Source organism: Cucurbita moschata, unplaced genomic scaffold (genome assembly GCF_002738365.1).
Source record: "Cucurbita moschata cultivar Rifu unplaced genomic scaffold, Cmos_1.0 Cmo_Scf00006, whole genome shotgun sequence".
Classification (NCBI taxonomy): domain Eukaryota; kingdom Viridiplantae; phylum Streptophyta; class Magnoliopsida; order Cucurbitales; family Cucurbitaceae; genus Cucurbita; species Cucurbita moschata.
This window is the reverse complement of record NW_019268522.1, coordinates 4,466,950-4,490,544: the sequence shown is the minus strand read 5'-3', so window position 1 is coordinate 4,490,544 and position 23,595 is coordinate 4,466,950. Positions and strand designations below refer to the sequence as shown.

Here is a 23,595-nt window from a genome sequence, read left to right as displayed (position 1 = left end):
TTTTTTTTTTTTTTTTTTTTTTTTTTTTTTTTTTTTTTTTTTTGGATAAATTCAATGTTCTTTGTCTCTCCACCCTCGACATCTCCTTCACAATTAAGCAAGTAGTATGTTCACAAATTGGTATCAGAGTGTTCTATCGTTAGTGTGTGTGAGATTTATTTGACAGGTCACTCCATAACTGATGTTACTGTACTGACTTTCGCCCCTCAAGATGAGTTCATGATTAGGAGTTAACTGGCATGCCTCTAACCCTCCTCTTACTGAAACTATTGATTACGAGTCACGAGATAAGGCTAGACGTCTCAAGTCTAGTGGTAACTATCCCCCAGGCCTCTCGTGGACCTACTAAACGATACCTTAGATCCGTATGGTACTTAGTTTTCCAATAAGTTTGAATCCTCCCAAACATATATGTGCAGGTCAACAACTACTTCATTGTTCCTCAAGCCTACCTAATTATCTCAATAACCAAGTGCATTGTGATCTTCACCATGAATCTTCAAATTTTTTTGATATTTTTTCTATTGTTTAAGCTTCATTTATTCATCCATCTATATGGTTTTCTATTTTACCTATCAATCAAAAACAAAATATTTTGTCGCTCGAGGTAGAATCTCATAGTAAATCGACTTTATTTGTGTGGCTTAAGAGGGTGCTTCGATCGACCAATTCAAGAGAATTACTTAGACCTAAAGATTCTTAGTTTATTTTCAAAAATTTAAGTTACAATAACGACATCAACACTTCATTAGACATCCTTAAATTCACACTTTCCATGTTAAGGATATTTAGCCTTAAATTATGCTTTATCATATAGTATATCATATTTAACCATTTATTATAAGCAAATATCTAGGTATTTAGCCTTCCATTACAGTTTAACATAGTACCATATTTGACCTTTTATTACATATAAATATCTAGATATTTAACCTTCCATTACGACTTAACATTTGTATCATATTTTCTCTTTTATTGTATGCAAATATCTTGTATCCATTTATTGTTTTTTTTTCATTTATTGCTCTTTCCATATCCTTTGTAATTTATTTGATACGGTATATGATTATAAATAGAGAACTTTCACCACGTTTAGGTATAATGGTTTTAGCAAATATTTTCATCCATATCTTACAACCCTCTTTCGTTTAATAACACTTTCCACCGTACTAATTATTTTTTGGGGGAGTAGGTAAACCTTACATGATTTAAACTCATGTTTAAAATTTTCAAAATAAGGCTAATTATGGTTATTCAATCCAAATTTCCAAAACTTTGTAACAAAATGAACTACTAGAATATTTGTAACCTGGCTCATCAACCTAGCTCAAGGTGACCCAAATGCTATTTAGGCGTTATCCAACCATGTTTTTACATTGGACAAGCCGTACCATGGGTGGCTAAGAGTTCATGTAATCACCTCGGTTGAGGTCGAGGAGGCCGAGGCCGAAGTCATCAAATACCACCCAGGCATGTCTCAAGCATGACACCAAGCTAGAGAAATTATTTGACCTCGATTCAACCAATCCACATGAAATAAAATATTATTTTTAGAAATTGCATATTGCTTGTTCAAATGCTAGATTAGTTTTATAGCAGGTTTGTTGGTTGGATTGGGTCGAGTTGGGTTGAGACATCTTCTAAACTCAACTCAATTGTTCGGGTTGTAAATTGTTTCTCTCCAAACAACCCTTATTAAATAAAAAACTCAATTCAACCTAACTACAAAATTTTTTGAGTTGGTTTAGTTCGGATTATTGGAATCATTTATTTAAATGGATTGTTGGTAAAAACATATATTTATTTATTTTCAAAATTTTACATATTGGCATTTAATTTTATATATATTTTTAAAAATTATTTGGAAATAGTTTTAAAAAATATTTTAAAAACTTAGGTAGAGAATAAATAATGAAAAGAATAATTATGAAATTAAATGCAAATAACATAAAATATATAGTTCTATCTTAAGATAGTTTGGTAAAACTTAATCTAGTTTTAGACTAGTAGACCAATATTTTTTTTTTTTGAATTTTTTTCGTCATAAAATCTCTTAAACACCGGAGAACAATTTTCTCAAAATAATAAAATAAATTAAAAAAAAAATTAAATTACCAAACTAACTCTAAGAAAAAGAGGGAAAACGTTTTTCACTACCCACACGAGTGAACGCAACTTTTGACCATTGAAATTGCTTCATTCTAGTCTTGTCTTTTTTTTGGTAATGGAGATACCGTTGAGTCAACTCTGCCCATTAGTATCGTTTAGAATCTCAAAAGTGGCGTAGATTCAAATAAGAGTCAAAACCCACCTTATATTATTTTTTTTCAGCTTTTTTTTCTAGGTTTTCTCTCAAAGTTTTTAAATCGAGCCGGTAAGGGAGATGTTTTTATACCCTTATAAATGATGTTTCGTTTTTCTCTCTAATCGATGTGGGATCTCATAAGTTTTTTCCATAATCACTACTAAATTTGTGATTTTTAATAATAGATATTATTTATGAAGTGTTAGATAAAACCATAGATACTAAATTCTTAGGTTGGTATCTAATTTTTATAATTTATCCTACAAATAAAAAAATAGGAGGGGAATTTTACTTAATGTTGGTTGAATCTTGGTGCGGGAGTTGAGAGAGTATGGTGATCTAACAATGGAACAAAATGGAGATGAACAACGACAAAGTTGAATGGTGGCGAACGGAGGTTGATGCATAAGTCGAAGAAGCTAATCAGTGACACAATTAGTTTTTCACTAAAGCCAAATGTAAAATTAGAGTCATTCCCACAAATCGGACAAAACCACCACCCCTAGATGGAGCTGGTGACTGAGTTAATTATATAGGAATCCAATCGATGATACAAGCAACTGTGGTTTTTAGATTTTCTTCTCGACTTGCACGTAGTTGTAACTTGTGAGAGGAGTCGAGATCACTTGATTATATAGCTGACGACTCTAGGGTTTCTATTTTGTTTTTTTTTTTTTTAATACCATTGTTTCATCAAATATGTAACGAAATTGTAGTTTGTGAGAGAAATCGAGCTCACTCGGTTATGTAGCTAACGACTCTAATTTTTTTTTTTTTTTTTTAATACAGTTTGTTGGGTCAAATATGTAACGTAGTTGTAGTTTGTGAGAGAAATCGAGCTCACTCGGTTATGTAGCTAACGACTCTAATTTTTTTTTTTTTTTTTTAATACAGTTTGTTGGGTCAAATATGTAACGTAGTTGTAGTTTGTGAGAGGAATCAAGCTCACTCGGTTTTATAGCCGACAACTCTAGGGTTTCTCTATATATTTTTTAAAATACAGTTTGATATGGAATCACTATAAGGGGAGTAAGATTCAGATTACCTTATTGATCGAATATCTCACGACAAGAACACTTGTTTGAGATTCGAATCACTCCACAAGCAAGATCAATCATGTATAGCTTGAATGATTCTTGTTGATCAAATATCTGAAAGCAAGAACACTTGTTTGAGATTTGAATCACTACAGAAGTAAGATTGATCATGTCAAGCTTGAATGATTTTACATGCAATTTAAACTACATAGAATTGTAAAAAAAACTTAGTCATTGGCTAAAGGAAAGCACAACTACTTCTTTTACTACATTTTTTCAAGTCCATCTTACAAAAAGAACATACATGCATTATATAGTCTCAAAATGAAAACTCTTAACCTGAGGCTTCCAAGAGTGGTATGACATTATATAGCCTTGAAATGAAAACTCTTAACCTGACGCTTTCCAAGAGGGTAACTTTCATACTTTAGGACCATAATTAACCCCATGTATATTTTATGGTCATAATTAGCAATTATGTAAATAAGCCTTAAAATACATTAAACAAAGACCAACTAAATTACTCTAAATTATGATTCACCCAAAATTTATAACAAGGAAGCTTCACTCTTCTTCAACATGACATGAATTGAAATATGTTTTAATAGTTTTAACAACATTTTCTTCACATCTTCATTGAAATGTATTGTATGATTGATATCTCTTAGTTCATATCATAGTTGTTGTATCAAATATGTAACGTAGTTGTAGTTTGTGAGAGAATCGAGCTCACTTGATTTTATAGCTGACGACTCTAGAGTTTCTATTTTTTTTTTTTAATACAGTTGTTGCCTCAAATATGTAACATTGTAGCGTGCATATCTACAAAAGTCACGTAGCTAAATATTAGATAGGTAGATATTAGGTAACACAATAATAATGACAAAAATGGTATACATATTGTAAAGTTTTAAGAATTAAAAAGTTTTAAGAATTAAAGATAGAAGTGATTGAAGAAGCATCCTTTAATGGATGGCAGCATGACGAGGGTATGTATGCAAGCTTAGTGTCAGATGCTAATGGAGTATCTATCCTATTGGATGGCTTCTTGGTGGATGGCTTCTTGGTGGATGTCTTGTAATGCCTTTCATGGGACGTTTTTATGCTTCAACCTTCTATTAATGCTTCACCACTACTTCATGATAAAATCTCTATTTTGTTCTAAAGTTTTATACTTTAATGCTTAAACGCTTAATTCACTCCTCCTTTCTTCAAAAGTTGTATGCCTTAATGCATAAAGTTTTTAAAATAAGTCTACAAAAATCGCTTTATTGTTCATGCTGGATGAGGAAAAATAAGTCAATTCACAAGTTGACATTTTTGTTTGTTGGTCAACTCGACCAACTTGAAAACAGAGTTATAACCGAACCTAACTCTACCTTTCTTTTAAGATTGTTATGAAAATTAAAAATATTTTAACATTTGTAACTAATGTTAGTGACCCTCTGTGACTTGTGAATATTTGAAATTTGAGATTTATGAGATTTTAGTTAGTAAGGTAACCATGTATAGTGGATGAATAAGATTTTTTTAAAAATAATTTTTTTTTAAAAAAAATACCCCAACGGGACGAAATAGATAGTTGGGATATGGACTCTATTGGGATTACTCTGGTCATAACCCAACCAACCTGCAATTTGTTGTTGCTAAAAAAGATTTATCTGACTCAACCCATGTACACAATCTATAGTCAAACAAGACATACAAAATTTGAGCCTATATCAAAGGATTATTAGGAGGGTTGCCATTTTTTTTCCTATCTAATTAAATCTCATTCCTTTTTTAGCAACAAAATAGGAGTTTTAAAACTTATGAAATTTGTATAGTAGGTCTTAATTTTAGTAAAATTAGGATTAGTATCAAAATCGGAGAAAAAAACCGACAAAAATAGAACAAACGGGTAAAAAAGAGGCACTCATGCGCGTTCACATGCGTGGAGACTTCCCACGCACGAGTACATATGCGTGCTTGGGAAGGAGAAGTGCACTCCTTGCATGATATGTGACACACATGGATAGGGGGATGTGAGCTGCTTGGATTATGGGTGCTTAATCCGGTCCCGCCTCAGTTCACAAGTCAAGTAAAGCGGGTCAGATTGGGTCATCCTCTGTTGATCCAATCAATTTAGTTTCTTTTCCCACCTAACTAAAATCAACTTAGTTTTTTCATCAAAATTGTAGAGCATTAATTAATCTATTCAAAGAGATTTAGGTGTCACAACTTCCTTCATGAAATTTGTGGAAATTCCAAAAGTGATGAACAATATATAAAAAATCCAAAATCTAACTCTTAGAAAATCTCTTGGATCTAGAGAAAAATTGAAAACAAAATCTTGAAATCGGTACCTCTCGATCTATCTTGTTACTTTGATGAATTTGCATGACTAAAATGCCCAACTACGTTATGCTCGGTCCAATGAAAAATTTTGTGAAGGACCTTTCCTAAAATCTGACTCCAAGCTGCCGTTTGGAGCGAATTTCAGTTTCTATCTACCCGTCACTCAAAACCCTAATCCTCAGCTTTCTTTTTTTCTTTTTTCTTCATAAAACTTATTAGGGCACTAGCAAACCCCTCATTCAAAAAGAGGCTCAAAATGATCATTTTTCCCCTCCAAGTTTAATTTGACCGTTTTCCTATTTTTTTTAATATTTTTCGGAGTTCGTGTGATTTTTATAAGAATTTTTATCTTTTACCTCATCTTAAAATTCAGCTTCTAAGTCTCAACAAAATTTAATCTTTGTCGGGGCTCAGGTCTTATACAAGTCAATCCATGTACATCCTTACAATCGGTAGCCAAACAATCATTAAAAGTCATACAAATTTGAGCCAACGTTCAAGTGATTATTACGAGGGTAACCATTTTTCTCGATCATAAGCAAAAAGCAATCGAAACTGGTGCTAGTCATCAAAACAAGCTTTCAAATTCAGAAACTTATATTTGGTAGGTGGAGACAAAGATAAAAACGATTTCGAAATTCCAACGTTCAATGATAAATAATGAGAAAAATGAGAGGAAGTGACATGTTTAGGCAATAAGAAAGTGGGAAAAATAGGGTTCTTGTGTGCTATAAATACATATCCACACCTTAAGTTGATCAACGTGGGGAACAACATGGATAGCATTTTGAGCCAATCCATAGTACTCCCACTACTACTCCTCGTTTCTTCCTATGCATCTGCCCACATCCCACGCCTTGGCGTCCAAAGAAGGGCATCCCAAAACAAGCCCCAACAAGCTAGCACACCCGACGGATTAGCCACTTTTTATTACAAACAACCACTCGATCACTTCAATTATTTGCCTCAAAGCTACGACACGTTTGATCAACGATATGTTATTAATTTCAAACACTGGCAAGGTGTCAATCCCAATGCTCCCATCATTGTTTTTTTCGGTGCCGAAGAAGATATCGACAGTGACATATCGTTTATAGACTTTCCCATTCGCTTTGCATCTCGATACAAAGCTATGCTTGTATATTTAGAGGTAAGTAAGAGGTGTTAAGGTTATTGCTTCGAATGTATTCGATCTTATTTTTGACATGTTTTGTTTGTTTGTTTATAGCATCGATTTTATGGGAAATCAGTACCGTTTGGTTCGATAGAGAAGGCTATGAAAAATGCGAGCGTTCGAGGACATTTGAATTCGGCTCAAGCCTTAGCTGATTATGCTGAAGTGCTTTTGCATATCAAACAAATGTTTGCTTCTCAAACTTCTCCTATCATTGTCATTGGAGGCTCCTATGGTGGAAGTAAGTTAACTTAATTTTCTTAAATTTTCATAATTCTTTTAAGTTAATGAATTTCCAATGAGTTCTTGACCGGAATAAGGATCCTCCACAATCGTATGATATTATCTATTTTAAGCATAAACTTTTATGACTTTACTTTCCAGACTCCAATAATTCTCGTCAATCCTCCCCTTAAACAAAGTACACTTAGAGCCTTCGACATGGCTCTGATACCAAGACAAAGAAACTCCACAATAGTATGATATTATTCATTTTGAGTATACGATTTCATAACTTTAGCTTTGGTTTTCCCGAAATATCTCATACCAATAGAGATAATATCCGTTACTTATATATCCTCATCTTCCCCTTAATTAGTCAGCGTGAGACTCCAATAATCCTCAACAATTTTAGGTAGATTTAGACTCTTGGCATAGTAAATTATAAAACTTTGTTTGATAATTATTTAGTTTATGAGAATCGAGCTTCTAAATACTATTAATTGTGAGATCCCACATCGGAACGAAACATTGTTTATAAAGGTGTGGAAACCTCTCCAAACTTGAGGGGAAGCCTAAAAGGAAATCCCATAGAGGACAATATCTGCTAAGGTTGGGCTTGGACTGTTACAAATGGAATCAAAGCCAGTCATCAACGATGTACCAGCGAGGAAGTTGAGCCCCAAAGGTGGTGGATTGTGAGATCCCACATGAGTTGGAGAGGAGAACGAAAGGGGGTATACATGAGGCAGTGTGCCAGCAAGAACGCTGTGTCTCAAAGGAGGTGGATTGAAGGGTCTCATATCAATTGGAAAAGGGAACGAGTGCCAGTGAAGATGTTGGGCCCCAAAGGTGGTGGATTGTGAGATCCCACATGAGTTGGAGAGGAGAACGAAAGGGGGTATACATGAGGCGGTGTGCCAGCAAGAACGCTGTGTCTCAAAGGAGGTGGATTGAAGGGTCTCATATCAATTGGAAAAGGGAATGAGTGCCAGTGAGGATGTTGGGCCCCAAAGGTGGTGGATTGTGAAATCCCACATGAGTTGGAGAGGAGAACGAAATATTCTTTATAACCGCGTGGAAACCTCTCCTTAGCATAGCAGAAGCATTTTGAAAACCTTGAGAAAAACTCGAATCGAAAAGCCCAAAAAAGACGATATTTGTTAACAGTGGGTTTGGACAGTTACAATTCATACCTATGAGTTTCTTTATTTTGTTATGTACTTTTTGCTCGTGTTTTTCGAAATAGAAATTTAAAACACTTTTAGTTTTCCATGATCATAATCGAGTATTCAATGGATACACAGTGCTAGCTTCATGGTTTAGGCTAAAGTATCCCCACATCGCTCTTGGAGCCCTGGCTTCTTCAGCACCAATCCTTTACTTCGACAACATCACACCTCAAGACGGATATTACTCTATCGTCTCCAAATCATTCAAAGTAACTCCAAACAATCAGTCAATCCCTTTTTCCACAATTCAAAACGCTTCAAATTATTAACAACAGTCCATTCATGAATGAAATCAGGAAACCAGCCAAACATGCTACGAAACCATACGAAGATCGTGGGCCGAAATCGATCGAATCGCGAAGAACAAGCCAGAAGGGCTCATGATTCTGAGCAAAAGATTCAAAACTTGTAAGAAATTGAATGAAAGTCATGAGCTGAAGAACCATCTGGATAATGTTTTCACGTACGCAGCTCAGTACAACGAACCGCATGAGAAGCCAGTGAGAGGCATATGTGCGGCCATTGATGAAGCGGCAAGGAAAAACAGCGACGTGATTGAGCAAGTGGTTGCGGGGGTCGTTGCTTTGATGGGGGAGAGGGATTGTTACGATGTGTTTGAATTTGGGGATCCCGATAATACCATTGATCCCTTTACATGGCAGGCATGTTGATTCATTCCCTATTGGTGTTTTCGATGCTTAATTTTTGAAATTATGAATTGAATAGGTAGTTAGGAATAACTGATGTCCATAATGGTATGATATTGTCTATTTTGATTATAAGCTTTCATGGCTCAGTTCATCCTCCCCTCGAACAAAGTACACTATTGGTTCGATACTTTAGTCACTTTGACTACATCTTTGTGGAAACCTTTCCCTATCAGATGTGGAAACCTTTCTCTAGCAGATGTGGAAACCTTTCTCTAGCAGATGTGGAAACCTTTCTCTAGCAGATGTGGAAACCTTTCTCTAGCAGATGTGGAAACCTTTCTCTAGCAGATGAGAAAACCTTTCTCTAGCAGATGAGGAAACCTTTCTCTAGCAGACGCGTCTTAAGGGGAAGCCCAAAAGAGAAAACCCAAAGAGGACAATATCTGCTAGCAGTGGACTTCGGACGTTACAAATGATATTAGAGCCAGGTTACCGGGAGATGTGCGAGTTCGGGGTGGATTTGGTGGGGATCCTACATTGATTGGAGAAAGAACGAGTGCCAACGAGGACACTGGGCCTTGAAGGGGGTGGATTGCAATATCCCACATTGGTTGTAAGGGTGTGGAAACCTTGCCTTTTCCTAGGAGGTTGGAGAAGAGAACGAAACACCTTTTATAAGGGTGTAGAAACCTTACCTTTCCCTAGGAGATTGGAGAGGAGAACAAAACAACCCTTTATAAGGGTATGGAAGCCTTCCTCTATCAGAGTTTAAAGGGTGTGGAAGGAAGCCTTCCCCTAGCATGGTTTAAAGGGTGTGGAAACCTTCCCGGTTTAAAGGGTGTTGAAACCTTACCCTTTCCTAGGAGATTGAAGAGGAGAACGAATCAACCCTTATAAAGGGTGTGGAAGCCTTCCCCTAACAAGGTTTAAAGGGTGTGGAAACCTTACCATTCCCTATGAGGTTGGAGAGGAGAACGAAACAACCCTTATAAAGGGTGTGGAAGCCTTCCCCTAGCAGGGTTTAAAGGGTGTAAAACCTTCCCCTAGCACGGTTTAAAGGGTGTGGAAACCTTCCCCTAGTAGGGTTTTTAAAGCCTTAAGGGGAAGCCCTTTTTAAGGGTGTGGAAACCTTCCCTCTTCCCCTAGTGGGTTTGCCTTGAGGGGAAGCCCAAAGAGGACTATATTTGCTAGTAGTGGGCTTGAGCTGTTACAACCTTCGAAGCTCACACTTCTTTGTTTGACATGGATAAGTTAAGGGCATGACACTATGATACCATGTTATGAATCACAAACCTATACAATGGTATGATATTATCTCTGATACCATGTTATGAATCACAAACCTACACAATAGTATGATATTGGCTCTGATACCATGTTATGAATCACAAACCTATACAATGGTATGAGGGCCATTACAACCTTCGAAGCTCACACTTCTTTGTTTGACATATATAAGTTAAGGGTAGGACTCTGATACCATGTTATGAATCACGAACCTCCAGATGATATGAGCTCTCATGGCTTTGCTTTAGGTTTTATCAAAAAACCTCATACAAATATAGATACATTTCTTATTTATAAATCCATGATCATTGTCTCCAACGTGAGACTCCCTCCCAACAATCTTCAACATAACTTAATTTGTTCAGGTGTATAGCGAGATGGTAATGCCCATTGGGATTAGTGGCAAAGAAGACTCGATGTTCCCAACCGCACCTTTTGATTTCAACAAATTTAAGGAGGATTGCAAGGCTTTGTATGGGGTTTCACCAAATCGTCATTGGATCACAACTTTCTATGGAGGCCAAGTAACCCTCAACTAACCAAAGTTTCATATCTTTTTATCATAAATTAATAAAAAAAAATACTCTTAAATTACTAAAAAAAAAATTACACTTTACAAATAACATCCTTAAAAAAAAAAAAAATAATTAATTAAATACTCTTTTTAACTTTTAAAAGTTTCTTCATATATCTCAAATGAATATTTTTAAAAGTTAAAGGATATTTTTATTAATTTAACGGAAACCATTTGTAAATTGTGCAGGACCTGAAATTAATACTCCATCGATTTGGAAGTAACATTATTTTCTCTAATGGCCTCAAAGATCCTTATAGCAGTGGAGGGTAAGAACAATATCTGAGCTACTTAATTGGTAGCACCTTCAAAGCTTCAAATTATTAATGGTATAGGGTTTGGATGGCAGGGTGTTGCATAATATATCTAAGAGCATTGTTGCTATCCCTACGGCTGAAGGTAATGCTTTCATCATAACTTGATTAATTATTTTACATTTCATACTGTTTTCTAAATGCTTAAATTGTGATTAATGCAGGCTCCCATTGCTTAGACTTACAAGAAGGGAGGGAGGATGATCCTGAATGGTTGACAAGCCAAAGGAAGGCTGAAATGGATATAATTGATGTTTGGATCTCGAAGTATTATGTCGATCTCTTGCAATCCAACCAAACTCTCGGTGCCCATTGATATGTGTATTGAAGAACATCTAAAATCGTTCTAATAAATCCTTTTTAAATTTGGAAACGAGACCTAATCGTTCTAATAAATCCTTTTTAAATTTGGAAACGAGACCTTAGTGAGCTGTGTTTCTAAGATCATGTAATCGTGTTTGATTGTGAATAACAATGGTCTTTAAAATGCTTCTTACTATCTATACTATCTACCTAAAAATAAAAAAAACCTCATATTTGAGAAAAAAAAATTAAATGGCTTGGGTAGATTTCAGAGATTTTAGTCTGATTTTAAGGTAAATCATATCTTAGAATTCTTTCTCCTTTAGGTTAGCTTTAGAAGGAATTAAGTTAAGATCTTTCCCTTATCCAATAATTTACGAGTTCCTGTAATAATCCGATCTCATCCTCTTCTATCCAATTAATTAGATTTTTTGTTAGCATTTTAAGTTATAGGAAATAACGTTAGAATCAATCCAATTTTAGTTTCCAGTTCTATAAATTTGTAAGATTAGCCAATGGATCAAAATTGGCCAATAATATTTGTTTCAAATAAATAGTTATTTGAAAATAAATAGTGAAAATCTATTTACATAATGAAAATAATTACAGTGATGGAAGGGGTATGAAAATAATTACAGTGATGGGAGGGGGAGGGAGAGGGGATGAGGGAAGATCAAAGGACAAAATTGAACTTTCATTAAGGATATATGGGTGACAACTTAAGCGAACCAGGTAATTGGCCTTACATCGGCAAGGTTATATTTGAGGTTGACATGTGCCCCATGGTTCTGCACGTGTCATATATATTGATGTGTGAATTATTTATAGTTTGATATGCTTATGATATGTTATGTATATGTTATAATATGTGAATTGAAGGATAACGATGTGTTCAATGATATGTTAGAGATGTGTCCAATGATATGTTTGAGATGGGATACGAGAAGGATGCACAAAACGTAATGTAATGATAGGAGTAAGATATGTTCATGAAACGTTAAGGTTAGATTACATATCAAAGTGCTATGGATATGAGAGACTGATAAAAGAATACGATTAGGTTATGGGTAGAAAGGATAGAATTGTGATAAATTTAGAACAATAGCATTAGGATAAAACTTAATGTAACGATAGGAGTAAGATATGTTCATGAAATGTTAATGTTAGATTACATATCAAAGTGTTATGGATATGAGAGACTGATAAAAGAATACGATTAGGTTATGGGTAGAAAGGGATAGAATTGTGATAAATTGATAGAACGATAGCATTAGGATACGTTCCTGTGAATTGTGATAAATTGATAGAACGATAGCATTAAGTTAGGGAATGATATGGCCATGAAGTGTTCACGATATGGTATGATTATGATACGAGATATGAATGACTAATATATATATATATATATGTTGTGATATGATATGAACTATGTTATGGTACGAGATATGTGATAAGTTGACATGTTTATGATATGATACATTGTGATGCGATATGTTATGGTATGAGATGCATATGAGGATATGTTATGTTAAAAAACATGGAACGTTATGTTATGTCTCTTAAATTGTATGTACATAGCATATTATGAATGACATGAAATAACGATATGATATGAATGATGAACGATCTGTGAAATGATATGAGAAAGGATATGATATGTACAGATTGCTAGTGGTGTCGTATTAAATAATAATGAAAACGAAAAAATGTTGGGTATAGGAATGCACTCACGGGAGCTCAACATAAATAAATTATAGAAAATTATGGATGAATTTTTCCTAACAATGTCAACCTGTTTAAAAGGTATTACCATAGTTAAGGTTTCAAAACTGTCATTTTAAGTTTGATTTTCAAGTATCCAAAGTTTTATGGCATCTGAGGAAATCCACCATGTTTATATAATACCAATTTTTAGAACAGAATTTTGTTAAACCCCTTCTTGATATTAAGAATGCGTTGGAATAAAAAAATAAAAAAAAGTAAAAGGTTGTGTGCCTTTTCGTTATGGTTATAGGAATTTTAGTTTTGTGTTGTACTAGATAAAGTATATCGAGAGAAAATCCTATTTGATAATGTTTACGATGAAAGTAACTTGGCCACAAATCAAATCCAGTAAGTCCTTTGTAGATCCATGTGATTTACTAGTGCATTCGATTTGCCATTGGGTTCGGGTGGAGTTTTTAACCAGTTTCATGTCATGATTTTGACTCCAAAAATTTCCAGAATTGAGTAGGTAGCCCAAAGAGAACAAGTATTACAAATTTCTTGATTTTATATGAGAAAATAATCAAATTTACATATGTAATTCATGTCCAAAGATGAGACATTAATGATGAACCAAATCAAGTGGACAGTTACAAACAATACAAATATAAACAATATTGAGGAAAGGACAATAATTTTTTTTTAATTATTGAAAATAGAAGGAATGTACCATTTTTATTGGAAACATTCTCCAATGAATTCCTTGGAAACTTCTATAGAAATGGACTATACAGGATTGAGATTAGTTAAATATTGCAAAGTTCTGGTATCTATTACCGGTCAGAATTGGACCATAATGGAATTTCAGTCTATACCAGCACCATCATATCTGATTGGGGAGAAAGATTAGAATTAGAGATTATTCGAAAAGCAAAGATATGGGCTCGTGTGAGTAGGAAACAAAAAAATCTATTCTAGTTCTATCATAAACTATGGGTTTGAATCTAAGAGAAATTCTCGAGAATGTTTGCTACACTCAATTTTTTTTTTCTTTCCTGAATGATAAAGAATTTGATCCAGTTAATGAAATTCTCGAGAATGTTTGCTACAAAACCCTTTAGCAAGTTTAAAGAATTTGACTTGGAGAACAGGTAAGGAAGGAACCAGTAAAAAATATTGATCCAGTTAATGGAATCATTATAAAGAAAACAAAAAAAGTGAGAATCTTGGGATTAAGATTGAGTAAGTTTGTCAACCTTATTGTCCCATGATAATTTATTTCAATGAAGTGTCTTAGCCACAACCTACTATATGAGTTCTGTTGTTGCTCATAACATTTTAGAGAAAATCAATAAAACAGGATAAAGTTATTTATGAAATTTTGGTGACCATTAGAATATGATAATGGGCTCAACCAAGGGTGGGTATAAAATGACCAAAATGCCCCTATAGTTATGTACCACTAACTTATGACCAAGGTGACCTCTAAGTGGCATAAAATTTAATGAGAGCATACAAAGCTACCAAACCATGGGAATATGTTGAGGATTTAAATTAAGGTTTTATGTGATAAATGACCAAAATACCGAGAAGTTTAAGATGTTTTCAAGATTCTAGAAAACTCAAAATATTGTGAAAATCAATAGGAGACTCATTTACAATATTAAGAAGTAGGAAAGATCTTAGGGAATTATGACAATAAATATGTAACTATCCCTCAAGATACTTTATAAGAAATCAAAGTTTTTATGAATACCAGGGTGCAGGTTTACGAAAGTTTTATGCATGCAAATAAAAGTTTATGACTCATATGAACGAGGGTGTACTTGTTGAGATTTTTTTTTTGTTAGTTGTATTTCAAGACTTAACAAAAAAAAAACTCTTAAAATAAGGATCCGAATTAGTCAAGAACAAACACTTTGAGGAACGAAATTTTTTTTTGGAGGTACATGATGTAATAGCCCAAAACTAAGGACCCAAGTCATTCAAAGACTAATTAGCTTTGGGAGAGGAAAGTTTCTTTTAGAGCTATATGATGTAATAGCCAAAATAATAATAAAAATAATAAAACAAAGGAAGGAAGGAATAAATAAATAAAAATAATTAGAAAAAAAAAGATTAGGATTAAAAAAAGAAACCTTACCCACTCCTCTTGTACGCTCACGCCCATTGCATTTCTTCTTTCTGACGTGTTCCCACGGGCCCTATTGGTCGTTCTGAGTACGTGTGTGCACCCATCGTCGCCTGCTATAAGGATAAGGACATTTTACGAGTTGTGGATCGTATAAAATTGTTCTAATAATTTCTTTTTAAATTTCGAAAAAAGATGTTACAAATATAGATGAATGAGTCACCCCGCTCGTACTCTCACACCTATTACATTTCTTCTCTCCGACGTATTCACGTGGGCCCTATCGACCATTCTGAGCACGTGCGTGCAACCACCATCACTTGCTGTAAGGATAGGAAAGATATTTACATAACATAAAGAAGATTAAAATAAGAGGAAGAAATAGGAACGAGGACGGAGAAGACTTGCCTATTCTACCCATATTTAACCTATTTTTGTATTCCTTCTTATTTTCGAGGAATTTGAGATCGAATAAATAAAAACTAAATAAAATAACCTAATACATGGTTAAAAAAAAAAAATAATAATAATAATAAATAATTTATTATAAAAATAAAAAATTAAAACAGTTAGAAACCAAGCATAAACCACGTGAAATTCACGAACCATAACCACATATCGCCATCCAAGGAGTGAGCAAAATATCAATTATTTAATTTTAATTTTTGTTTTATTCCAAACATTATCCCAAAAAAAAAATTATTTTCATATAATATATAAACAAAATAGGTTGAAAGGTCACTTGTAGATACATGTATAAATAGAAACATGTGTTAAAGGGTACGTAGGTTTATTAGTTCCTAATTAATTAGGGGTATGATTTTTTAGGGGAATGTTCCAAATTACCTATATATATTATATGTGTATGTTGGTATTGGTGGAAAATCAATTAAGCATTCTTCCGTAGTTATACAAAGTTCTCTCCTCCCAAAGAATTCTACCAAAGTTTAGCTTATGTTAAGACCTTGTGTTTTAATCTTTCAGTGAATGAGGGGTTAATTATCGTTTTAATGCCTCATCCAAATGGATTCCTATTAGAGATGCCCTTTGAACTTGAGGTTAGTAATTCTGGTAAATATATGTATGCTTGCTTCATATAATTAAAGTTGGCCGATGAAAGAAAAATTAGCTTATGGATTGTGATATGTGAACGCAACTTTTGACCATTGGAATTGCGTATGGGGCTTTGTCATTGACGTCTTGTCTTGTCTTTTTTAGTAATGGAGATACTTTTGAGTCAATTCCACCCATTAGTATCATTCAAACAAGAGTCCAAAACCCACCCTTAGCATTTTCTCTCAAAGTTTTTAAAACGAGTCTGTTAGGGAGAGGTGTCCACACCCTAATAAACGATACTTTGTTTTCCTCCCCAATCGATGTGGGATCTTACCAGTCTTTTCTATAATCACTACCAAATTTGTGACTTTTAATAATAGATATTATTTATGAGGTGTTAGAAAATTATTGAAAAATTCTAACTCATAAAACCATAAATACTAAATTCTTAAGTAGGTATCTAACTTTTATAATTTATCTTACAAATAGAAAAATAGGAGGGGAATTTGACTTAATGTTGGTTGGATCTTGGTGCTGGAGTCGAGGGAGTATGATGATTGAACAATGAAGCAAAATGGAGACGAGGGAGTATGGTGATCGAACAACGAAGCAAAATGGAGACGAACAACGACAAAAATGGTATACATATTGTAAAGTTTTAAGAATTAAAAATGAAGTGATTGAAGAAGCATCCTTTAATGGATGGCAGCACGATGAGGGTATGTATGCAAGCTTAGTGTCAAATGCTAATGGAGTATCTATCCTATTGGATGGCTTCTTGGTGGATGTCTTGTAATGCCTTTCATGCGAAGTTTTTATGCTTCAACCTTCTATTAACGCTTCACCGCTACATTCATAATAAAATTAATTTACTCCTCTTTTGTTATAAAGTTTTGTACTTTAATGCTTAAAGTTTTTAAAATAAGTCTACAAAAACCGCTTAATTTATTCCTCCTTTGTTCAAAAGTTTTATGCTTTAATGCTTAAAGTTCTTTTAAATAAGTCTACAAAAACCGCTTTATTGTTCATGCTGGATGAGGTCAAATAAATCAATTCGCAAGTTGACATTTTTTGGTTGGATCAACTGGACCAACTCGAAAACAGGGTTATAACCCAACTCATCTCTATCTTACTTTTAAGATTATTATGAAAATTAAAAATATTTTAAAGTTTGTAACTAAAGTTTGAATATTTGATATTTGAAATTTATGAGATTTTGGTTAGTAAGATAATATGCACGATGGATGAGTAAGATATTTTTAAAAATAATTTTTAAAAAAAAATTCCAACAACCCAGCCAAACAAAAAAATAGATAGTTGGGATGTGGATTGTGTTGAGATTGCTCTTGCCACAACATAATCAACCCGAAATTTTGGGTCTTAAAAAAGATTTCTCCAACTCAACCCATGTACACGAGAGAACCTATAGCCAAACAAGCCATACAAAATTTGATCCAAAGGATTATTAGGAGGGTAGCCATTTTTGTAGCTATCCACTTATATTTCATTCTTTAGTGGGTCTTAATTTTAGTAAAATTAGGATTGGTATCAAGAGCAAAAAATGGACAAAAATAAGACAAACGGGTCAAAAAGAGGCACTCATGCACGTTCACATGCCAACCACGTGCGTGGAGACTTTCCACGTGTGAGTACATACGCGCGCTTGGGAAGGAGAAGTGCACTCCTTGCACAACATGTGACACACATGGATAGGCGCATGAGTGGGCTGCTTGGATTGTGGGTGCTTAATCGGGTCTCGCCTCGATTCATAGGTCAAACGAAGCGGGTCAGATTGGGTCACCCTCGGTTGACCCAATCAACTTAGTTTCTTTTTCCACCCAACTCAAATCAACTTAATTTCTCCACCAAAATTATAGAGTTTTAATTAATCTATTCAAACAGATTTAGGTTCTTACTATTGTTGACTATCACCAAAATTGTGACTTCACCTTCAATTCAACTTCCACTTCCTTCATGAAATTTGTGGAAATCCCTCCAAAAAAAAATTATGAACAACCTATCAAAAATGCACGATCTAACTCTAAGAAAATCTCTTGGATCTAAAGAAAAATTGAAAACAAAAATTCAAAATTTGTACCTCTCAATCGATCTTGTTAGTTGATGGATTTGGATGACTAAAATGCCCAAATACATTGTGCTCAATCCAATGAAAATTTTTGTGAAGGACCTTTGCTAAAATCTAACTCCAAGTTGCCGTTTGGAGCAAATTTTAGTTTCTCTCTCCCGGTCTCTCAAAACCCTAATCCTCATCTTTCTTTTTCTTCCTTCGTAAAATTTATTAGGGCACTAGCAAACTCATCATTCAAAAAGAGGCTCAAAATGATCATTTTTTCCTTCGGGTTTAATTTGATCGTTTTCCTATTTTTTTAATATTTTTTCTGAGTTCATGTGATTTTCAAAAGAATTTTGCTAAAATCTGACTCCAAGTTGCTGTTTGGAACGAATTTTAGTTTCTCTCTCCCGGTCTCTCAAAACTCTAATCCTATCTTTCTTTTCCTTCCTCCGTAAAATTTATTAGGGCACTAGCAAACCCATCATTCAAAAAGAGGCTCAAAATGATCATTTTTTCCTTCGGGTTTAATTTAATCGTTTTCCTATTTTTTTAATATTTTTTCCTGAGTTCATGTGATTTTCAAAACAATTTTTCTCTTTTACATCATCTTAAAATTCAAATTCAGCTTCTAAATCTCTCAATAAAATTTAATCTTTGTCGGGGCTCAGGTCTTATACAAGTCAATCCATGTACATTCTTACCATCAGTAGCCAAACAATTATTAAAAGTCATACAAGTTTGAGCCAACATTTAAGTGATTATTACGAGGGTAACCATTTTTCTTGATCATAATTAAAAAGCAATCAAGAATGTTGCTAGTCATTGAAACAAGCTTTCAAATTCAGAAACTTATGTTTAGTAGGTGGAGACAGATGAAAGCGATTTCGAAATTCCAACGTTCAATGATAAATAATGAGAAAAATGAGAGGAAGTGACAAGTTTAGACAATAAGAAAGAGTGGGAAAGATAGGGTTCTTGTGTGCTATAAATACATATCCACACCTTAAGTTGATCAACGTGGGGAACAACATGGATAGCATTTTGAGCCAATCCATAGTACTCCCACTACTACTCCTCGTTTCTTCCTATGCATCTGCCCACATCCCACGCCTTGGCGTCCAAAGAAGGGCATCCCAAAACAAGCCCCAACAAGCTAGCACACCCGACGGATTAGCCCCTTTTTATTACAAACAACCACTCGATCACTTCAATTATTTGCCTCAAAGCTACGACACGTTTGATCAACGATATGTTATTAATTTCAAACACTGGCAAGGTGTCAATCCCAATGCTCCCATCATTGTTTTTTTTCGGTGCCGAAGAAGATATCGACAGTGACATATCGTTTATAGACTTTCCCATTCGCTTTGCATCTCGATACAAAGCTATGCTGGTATATTTAGAGGTAAGTAAGAGGTGTTAAGGTTATTGCTTCGAATGTATTCGATCTTATTTTTGACATGTTTTGTTTGTTTGTTTATAGCATCGATTTTATGGAAAATTAGTACCATTTGGTTCGATAGATAAGGCTATGAAAAATGCGAGAGTTCGAGGATATTTGAATTCGTCTCAAGCCTTAGCTGATTATGCTGAAGTGCTTTTGTATATCAAGAAAATGTTTGCTTCTCAAACTTCTCCTATCATTTCATTGGAGCCTCCTATGCTAGAAGTAAGTTAACTTAATTGTCTTTTAACTTCTTGATATTATCTACTTTAAGCATAAATTTTTATGACTTTGCTTTATGGACTCCAATAATTCTAATCAATTCTCTCCTTAAACAAAGTACACCTAGAGCCTTCGACGTGGCTCTGATACCACTTGATAGTAACAAAGAACCTACCGTAGTATGATATTATTCATTTTGAGTATAAGATCTCATAACTTTAGTTTTGGTTTTCCCGAAATATCTCATACCCTTTGCTTATATATTCATGATCTTCCTCTTAATTAGCTAACGGAGACTCCAGTAATCCTTAACAATTCTGGATAGATTTAGACCTTTGTCATAACAAATGATAAAACTTTGTTTGATCATTATCTAGTTTATGAAAATCGAGCTTATAAACACTATTCCTTGTGAGATCCCATATCAATTAGGGAGGATAACAAAAAGTTCTTTATAAGTGTGTGGAGACCTCTTTCTAGCAAACGTGTTTTAAAAACCTTGAGGGGAAGCTCGAAAAAGAAAGCCATAGAGGACAATATCTGCTAGTGATGGGCTTGGGCTGTTAAATATCAGAGTCAGACATCGGGTGATGTGCCAGCGAGGAGGATGGGCCTCAAATAGGGTGGATTGGAGGGTCTCATATCGATTGGAGAAGAGGACGCTGGGCCCAAAATGGGTGGATTGTGAAATCTCACGTCAGTTGGAGAGGAGAAAGAAACATTCTATTAAAGAGTGTGGAAACCTCTCCCTAATCGAGGCTTTGAGAGGGAAAATCCGAAAAGGAAAACCAAAAGAGGACAATATTTGCTAGAAGTGGATTTGAGCTCTTACAATTCATACCTATGAGTTTCTTTATTTGTTATATACTTTTTGCTCATGTTTTTGAAATAGGATTTTAAAAAAATTTTAGTTTTCCATGATTATAATCGAGTATGCAATGGATACACATTATCTAGAACTAATTCATGCTAATTTATGTGGGCCAATGCAAACGAAGTCCTTGGGTGGGAGTACATACTTTTTACTATTCATTGATGACTATAGTCGCATGAGCTAGGTTTACTTCCTACAACATAAGTCAGAAACTTTTCAGAAGTTCCAGATTTTTAAAGCTATGGTGGAGAACCAAAGTGGTTGTCACATTAAAGTTCTTCGCATAAACAGAGGTGGCGAGTTCATATCTAAAGAGTTCAATTTGTTTTGTAAAGAAGAGGGCATCCAAAGGAACAGCTCCCTACACTCCAGAACAAAATGGAATCGCTAAACGAAAAAATCGAACTATTGTGGAGATGCCAAGAAGTATGTTACAAGCAAGGAGACTTCCAAACCAATTTTGGACAGAAGCCGTAGCAACATCTGTTTATCTATTAAACATCTCACTAACAAAGGCGGTTATGAATCGAACTCCTTATGAAGCATGGCATGGAAGGAAACCATTTGTAAGTCATTTACGAATCTTTGGTTGTGTTGCTTATGCTTTGAAACATCCTCAAATTCGTCAAAAGCTTGATGAAAAATCTGAAAAATGCATTTTCATTGGTCATTGTACTCAATCAAAAGCATATAAATTATTCAACCCCATCAGTGAAAAGATTTTAGTTAGAAAGGATGTGATATTTAATGAAAACGTAAGTTGGGATTGGAGTAAAGAACAGGAGCAGCAAAAGATTACAGTTGAAGTTTCCCCAAATGAAGAGACAAGGGTCGACTCCAGTGCATCTCCCAGTGCATCCACTGCAACGCAAAGTGTGTCAAAGTCATCATCTTCAGCATCACTAAACAGCAATTCTTCTCTCGAAGAACTTTCGGATGAGACACCTCCAAGGAAGTATAAATCTTTAGCTGACATATATGCATCATGTCAATTTGCTCATACTGTTTCAGACCCTATGAATTATGAAGAAGCAATTGAAAAAGAAGACGGGAAGAAAGCCATGGCAGTAGAGATGCAGTTCGTTAAGAAAGATGGAACATGGGATATGGTTGACCTACCAAACGAAAAGTTTTATGGAGATTTACACGAAGAGGTTTATGTAACACCGCCAGAGGGATTCATAAAAGAAGACAAAGAAACAAAGGTATACAAGCTGAGACAGACATTGTACGGGTTAAAGCAGACATATTTACGAAGGCTTTGTCAAAAGAAAAGCTCTGTACTTGACATCTGCAACTTTGAATCAAGGGGGAGTGTTGAGATATGATTCAAAGTATTCAAAATGGAGATATGATTTGAAGTAGTTAAGATAATATGATTCAAATATTTAAACTACCAAGATTTTAGGAGATTTTAGGAGATTGTTAGTAGATTTGAATTTATCTAGATTTACATGATTTACTATTTCTGGTCCGGTGTATAAGCTATAAATACTGGAATTGTGTAACTCTCTAAGCATCAAGTCAGTAGACAATAATAAAGCACGGCAGCTTTCATCTATTTTATCTATTCCTATCTCTCTCACTATCCCTTTTTCCAACATAGCGGTGGGCTCAGACCGTTACAAATGGTATCAGAGCCAAGTTATTGAGCGATGTGCTAGCGAGGAGGCTGTTCCTCGAAGGGGGTAGACACGAGACGGTGTGCCAGTATGAACGCTGGGCCCTGAAGGGGGTGGATTTGGTGAGGATCCCACATCTCTTAGAGAAAGGAACAAATTGTTGGGATCGATACCAGTTGTTAGCTCTGATACCAGTTGTTAGGATCGCACAACAACGCACACACTCGATCTAGATGAACACAAAGAACAGGATAGAGAAAATGCGAGGAGAACACTGGCTAAAGGATTTTTTGTATTGATGACTTCATGTATGTACAGAGAGAATTAGAGAGAATAGAAAAGTACGTTTTCAAAGCTCTACTGGACGGGATATATATATAGTTCAGTTTACTATATATAACTTTACCAAATTTAACCATCTAATATATATAGCTATTTACTATATATAGCTTTACCCAATTTAACCATCTACTATATATAGCTATTTACCATATATAGCTTTACTGGATATAGTTTTACCAAATATAACTTTACCAAATATAACCGTTGACCAAGCTATAAATAAGCATCAGGCTCCATAACCTAACACGAGTGCCAACCAGGACTTTGGGCACTAAAGGGGTGGATTGTGATATCCCACATTGGTTGGACTGGGCCCTGAAGGGGTAAATTTGGTGGGGACCCCACATCGATTAGAGAAAGAAACGATTGCCAACGAAGACATTAGGCCTTGAAGGGGGTGAATTGTGATATTCTATGTTGGTTGGGGAGGAGAACGAAACACCCTTTATAAGGGTGTGGAAATCTTTTCACAGACGTGTTTTAAAGGCCCACATTGGTTGGGGAGGAGAACTAAACACCCTTTAACGGCTTGGACCGTTACAACCTTGGAGGGAAAGTCCGAAGAGGCCAATATCTGCTAGCGGTGGGCTTGGGCTGTTACAACCTTCAAAGCTCACACACTTCTTTGTTCGACATGCATAAGTTAAGGGCATGATTCTTATACCATGTTTTGAATCACGAACCTCTTTTAAGC

At 34.8% G+C, this 23,595-nt stretch overlaps 1 protein-coding gene and 1 pseudogene across 1 annotated transcript; both read left to right on the top strand.

The window, feature by feature from the left end:
• The first annotated feature begins 6,453 nt into the window (after window positions 1-6,453).
• LOC111444393 (lysosomal Pro-X carboxypeptidase-like) lies at window positions 6,454-11,505 on the top strand. Its single transcript, XM_023082486.1, has 8 exons — window positions 6,454-6,829; window positions 6,908-7,094; window positions 8,380-8,513; window positions 8,601-8,966; window positions 10,607-10,765; window positions 11,005-11,084; window positions 11,165-11,214; window positions 11,294-11,505. The coding sequence occupies exons 1-8, from the start codon at window positions 6,455-6,457 to the stop codon at window positions 11,443-11,445; spliced, it is 1,503 nt and encodes a 500-aa protein (XP_022938254.1). The 5' UTR covers window position 6,454; the 3' UTR covers window positions 11,446-11,505.
• A 7,920-nt stretch (window positions 11,506-19,425) lies between these two features.
• LOC111444392 lies at window positions 19,426-22,530 on the top strand (annotated as a pseudogene).
• The last annotated feature ends 1,065 nt before the right edge of the window (window positions 22,531-23,595 follow it).

Bases quoted from the DNA above. Each gene is read 5' to 3' on its own strand.
- LOC111444393 (XM_023082486.1), top strand. From the start codon at position 6,455: ATGGATAGCATTTTGAGCCAATCCATAGTACTCCCACTACTACTCCTC. The intron at 6,830-6,907 runs GTAAGTAAGAGG...GTTTGTTTATAG, and splicing joins CTATGCTTGTATATTTAGAG to CATCGATTTTATGGGAAATC. The intron at 11,085-11,164 runs GTAAGAACAATA...TTTGGATGGCAG, and splicing joins GATCCTTATAGCAGTGGAGG to GGTGTTGCATAATATATCTA.